We start from the raw sequence: 5,747 nt of genomic DNA, 5'->3' as shown, positions 1-5,747 counted from the left end.
TTTTTTTCGAACAATAAGTTCAATTAAATTAAAATTATTATAAAGTTAAATAAATTTTTCGTAAATACGGATTATTTACAAGAAAATAATTCAAACAAAAATCGATTTTTCGCAAATCTGTTGAACAATTTTCGTAGTGTTGTGCTACTGTGCTTGCTCATCCTTTCGTGGCCTGACCACAGCCTTGTCCAACAGCTATTTTTCGTTTTTCTGATTAAGATTTGTGCAGGCTATTCAGCCATCTTTTCGTTTTCGTTTTTTCAGCCACAAACTCTCACAGATATTTTTTCGTTTCTGTGGACATTGAGCAAATTTTTCGGGAGTTTAAATAATTTAACTCAAAATGAGCAAGCCAAAGACAGCAGTTCCAAGTCTCTCTCCAAGTAAGGAGATTATGGAATTGAAATCACTAAAGCGCCAGCGAACTGTTGCGAAAAATAGTATAGTGCGCATAAAAACGGGTCTCCTCGATAAAACAATGTCGTTAGATCCAATTGAATTGGAGTGTCGACTGGACATTTTGAACTCTCATAGCGATAAGCTTATGAAGTTTCAGTCGAAAATTGAAGAAATCGACGAGGAAGACATAGCCCGTGGGGAGTTAGAGGACCTAATAGTGGAAACTAAGTCCGTTATAAAATCTATTCTGGCGAGAAATAAATCGTCAATAGCCGAAACATCATTTGTTGCACCTCACAGCTCGCGACTACCGAAAATGTCGCTACCGAAATTTAAAGGGGAATATTCAGAATTTAAAAATTTTATGAGTCTGTTCGAGAGTTTGGTGCACAACGATCCTACAATCCCAGACATTGAGAAATTTAATCACTTGGTTAACTGTCTGTCTGGTGAAGCTTTGGGAACGGTAAGGGCCTTCCAAATGTCGGACGAGAATTATTCGAAGGCGTTGGCTAGTCTCAAAAAAGTTTATGACAATAAATGCTTAATATTTTTCGACCCAATTTCCAAACTTTTTGAACTGCCAACTATCCCAAAGCCATCTGCGCTTTCATTGCGCACAATGATTGATACAGTGTCGGCTGTTTATGACTCGTTGCTGTCGTTAGGTGACGAGAAAAACATCACAAACGCTATCATAATTCATCTGGTAATGTCAAAAGTTGACACCGTTACTCGGTCAAAGTGGGAGGAACAGTTGGATTATGATAAGCTGCCATTATGGCGTGAGTGTGAGGCAGCATTAAATAAACGCTACCAACATTTATCTGCCGATGAAGCCTCAACGTCGAGGCTCAAGCCGTCAAACAGTCACAGCATTCAGAAACCCCACCTTCATGCGGGAAGGACGAAAGCTGCCTTAGTGACTTCAAATATAAAACAGCCGGTGTGTCCGCACTGTAAATCAAATGATCATAGTATACCCGCGTGTCCTACTTTTAAAACTCTCTCTGCTCAGCAGCGATTTGAGTTTGCTAAATCAGTCCCCTTATGCATAAATTGTTTGCGAAAGGGGCACTCAGTTTCAAAGTGCAAAGCGGATCGGTGTCGTGTTTGCAACCGTTCGCATCACACGTTGCTGCACCAGTACCCTGTATCCTTTGCAACTACACCACAACTTTCGACCTCGCATGCCATGCACACGACGAGTACGCCAGATCGGGTTATGTTGGCTACAGCCGTAGTCAACGTAAAAGGTAGCTCCGGAGAGTACCTTCCTGCACGAGCCTTGCTGGATTCTGGATCTCAGGTGAATTTCATGACAGAGGATTTGGCGCAGAAATTACGAATTCGTCGCGAAAGTACGACCTTAAATATTATCGGCATCGGAAATGCAACCAAAAAAGTAAGGACGAAATTAAATACGTTTGTAAAATCGCGGGTCAATAATTATGAGTTTTCGGCACAGTTTTGGATAATGCGATCCATTTCAGCCAGCCATCCAGATCGTAACGTAAATATTAATGGCTGGAAAATTCCTAAAAACATTAGCTTAGCGGACCCAGAATTTTATAAGGCTCAAAAGGTAGATCTTTTGTTAGGTGCTGAAACATTTTTCGAGCTTTTAGCTGTAGGCCAAATCAAGGCCAGCCCCAATCACCCAACATTGCAAAAGACACTTTTAGGCTGGGTTGTGTCTGGCAAATACGCCTCCAACCAACGTCCTCCTCCCACAGTCAGTAGCACATTATGCCATACTGAACAAGATCTAGCAAATATAGATTCCATTGTCCAAAGGTTCTGGGCGATGGAAGAAATACCTTCAGGGGCTAGTTCGACAAAATTCACACCTGAACAAATAGAGTGTGAAAAATTTTTCGTAAAAACTACTAAAGTTTTGCCTTCAGGAAGGCTTCAAGTAAGACTGCCTTTCAAAGATGACCGTAAGTTACTCGGTAATTCCTATGAAACCGCGTCTCGGCGGTTTCAGGCCCTGGAGAGAAAGACCTTGAAAGATCCAGAACTTCGTCAAATGTATCTGGACTTCATGAATGAATACATCGAATTGGGTCACATGAGCCCAACAAATAATAAGATCCCGAGTGAGCCACACTACTTCATTCCGCATCAATGCGTTCTTCGGCCTGAAAGTACGACGACTAAATTACGTGTTGTTTTCGACGCATCAAGTCGTACCTCTTCTCAAATTGCGTTGAATGAAATCTTGATGGTTGGGCCGACCATTCAAGAAGAGCTGTATTCAACACTTCTTCGTTTTCGTTTGCATAAATATGCATTTACGGCGGACATTACTAAAATGTACCGCCAAATTCTCATGCACGAAGAAGACAAAAACTTTCAGCTTGTAGTGTGGAGACGACATCCATCTGAGCCACTTCAAATTTTTCGACTTAACACCGTAACATACGGCACTGCGCCTGCTCCATTTCTCGCTACACGGTGTTTACAAATGCTCAGCGATGCCAATACACATATGTATCCACTCGGCTCAAAGGCAATAAAAAGAGATTTTTATGTAGACGACCTGCTTACAGGATCCGATAATTTTGAATCTCTAGATCTTATTAGAAGTGAGGTAGTTAAAATATTAAACTCGGCAGGATTCAATTTATCTAAGTGGTTTTCAAATCACCCATCATTTTTCGATTGTGAGAGTTCTGAGAAGGCCTTAAACTTCAATCACACAGACTCCACAAAAACACTTGGAATCCATTGGTTGCCGAAGGAAGATTTGTTTCGGTTTGTCTTAAATGACAACTTTACCAGTTTACGAGCCACTAAGCGAAACATATTATCAGTTTCGGCTCGTCTTTTCGATCCTCTTGGTTTACTTGCCCCACTAGTTACCAAAGCAAAAATCTTATTGCAAGAGCTTTGGCTGCAAAAACTAGATTGGGATGAGTCGATTCCATTGCACCTCGACACCAGCTGGGAAAATTTCAAAGCCAATCTACTGCAGCTACCATCAATAAGCATTCCTCGGTTTGTACACACCGAGTCGAGTGCAAGCTGCCAAATTCATGGCTTTGCCGACGCCTCAATACGAGCGTATGGCTGCTGTATATACATACGTAGCCATTCGGCTGGTGGAACGAAATGTACGCTGCTTACTGCAAAGTCTAGAGTGGCTCCGCTGAAGACTAAATCTCTTCCGCGTCTAGAGCTCTCGGCAGCCCACTTGCTGGCCAAATTATGGTCACGAATAGCGCCAATGTTGAGTCGGCCAATTGAAAATATAAACTTCTGGACAGACTCCGAAATTGTTTTGCATTGGATCAAAACGCATCCATCTGTACTACAGACCTTTGTTGCAAACAGAGTGTCCGAAATCCAAGAGTTGACGGATAAAGCTACTTGGCGACATGTGCCAACTAAGCAAAATCCCGCGGATCAAGTGTCTCGGGGTTGTAACGTGGACGAATTGAATAATTCTATCTGGTTTAGCGGTCCACAGTTCCTCCTAGAAGACCCTGCGTTATGGCCAACAAACACCCACTTCCAGCTCTCTCCAGGAGACGAAGCATTAGAGAAGAAACGGAACGCAACAGTTTTAGTTGTTCAAGCAAATGAATCGCATCCAATTATGGAACTCACCAAAAGAGTATCTTCTCATCAAAAACTGCTTCGTATTGTCGCTTACATATTAAGATGGATAAAACGCATTAGAAACCCATCTGCGACATTCACACAAATGCTGACGGCTGAGGATATTAAATTAAGTTTCCTCAAAGTCATTCAGGTGGTTCAACATGTTGAATATGGTGAAGAAATTATGAAACTCACCAAAGGTACCACCCTACCCTCAAGTTTGCAAAAACTTAATCCATTTTTGCACAACTACTCGGAATTGTCGCTGTCGTTTAATTTACTCCGAGTAGGAGGCCGCCTATTAAATGCGCCTCTCCCATATGATGCCAAGTTCCCACTGCTCTTAAGCAAGAACTCGCACTTCGTTACCACATACTTATGGTACCTACATTTTCGAAATCCCCATGCTGGAGCAAAGGCATTGGTAGCGCTTCTCCGAGACCGCATTTGGCTGGTCAATGCTCGAGAAGCTTGTAGTCGTACCGTTCGAAACTGCACACACTGCTTTCATTATAAGCCGAAGCTGCAAACCCAAATAATGGGAAATTTGCCTGCCGATAGGCTTCGTGCACTACGACCCTTTCTAATATGTGGAGTAGATTTTTGTGGTCCCGTATATACTACATTGAAAATACGTGGTAGACCCCCGGTAAAAACATATATCGCAGTGTTCGTTTGTTTCACTTCAAAGGCAGTACATTTGGAACTAGTAACAGACTTGTCTTCTAATTGTTTTATTTTCGCCCTAAAAAGGTTCATTGGACGCCGAGGAATGCCGCGGAAAATATACAGCGACAACGCCACCAACTTCGTCGGCGCCGATCGCAAGCTTCGCGAGCTGAGGGATGCTTTCGAGGCCCAACAACCGGAAGTACAGAAATACGCAACGGACGAAGGATTCACCTTCGCCTTTATACCACCCAGGGCACCGCACTTCGGCGGGTTATGGGAGGCGGCAGTGAAGTCCGCCAAACACCTTCTCGTGCGCGCAATCGGCAACGCGCTGCTCACCGCCGAAGAACTACAGACGCTGCTCGTCGAGGTCGAGGCCGTACTCAACTCGCGACCCCTGGTACCACTGAGTCAGGACCCGAACGATGGAGAGGCCCTAACACCAGCGCACCTACTAGTTGGGTGCCCCCTTCGAGCGCTGCCACCAGCCCAAGTATCGATGGACCCAATGCGTTGCTGCGACAGATGGCAACTTGTCTGTTGTCTCAAGCAACAGTTTTGGCGACTGTGGTCCAGGAACTACCTATTGGGTCTTCAACAGAGGAACAAGTGGTTGCATCCGAAGCGCAATCTCGAGCTGAAAGACCTCGTCCTGGTTCAGGAAGACAACACACCACCGCAGCAATGGGTGCTCGGCCGCGTCGCCGCAACCGTAACAGGGCAAGACAGCAAAGTCCGCGTAGCAGACGTGGCAACCAAAGCGGGCGTAATTAAACGCCCCGTTCACAAGCTCGCCGTACTGCCATCAGACGTTGAAGGACCATGAGCCTTTCAAGGTGGCCGGTGTTACGCCAAATGGCTTAGAATTTTAATTATTAATTTAATTTTATATATTTAATTTAATTTTAATCATTATTATCATAATTTGTTAAATTCCATAATTTCTCGTAACGTTTCAATATTAAGCTTACTGTTTTCTAAAAATACTGTTCAATTTTCGTATATGAATTTAAAATAGCACTATATATGTATAAACACCTATATTACATAATTGTAACAGAGCAATA

General features: G+C 43.3%; 1 protein-coding gene across 1 annotated transcript; it reads left to right on the top strand.

Annotated features, from left to right (window-relative positions):
* Positions 1–343: 343 nt before the first annotated feature.
* On the top strand, positions 344–5,506 carry LOC129244396 (uncharacterized). Its single transcript, XM_054882018.1, has 2 exons — positions 344–4,389; positions 4,762–5,506. The coding sequence occupies exons 1-2, from the start codon at positions 344–346 to the stop codon at positions 5,504–5,506; spliced, it is 4,791 nt and encodes a 1,596-aa protein (XP_054737993.1).
* Positions 5,507–5,747: the final 241 nt, after the last annotated feature.

The sequence above is a fragment of the Anastrepha obliqua genome, chromosome 4 (assembly GCF_027943255.1).
Source record: "Anastrepha obliqua isolate idAnaObli1 chromosome 4, idAnaObli1_1.0, whole genome shotgun sequence".
In the NCBI taxonomy this organism is placed as follows: Eukaryota; Metazoa; Arthropoda; class Insecta; order Diptera; family Tephritidae; genus Anastrepha; species Anastrepha obliqua.
This window is presented reverse-complemented; position numbering and strand designations above follow the sequence as displayed.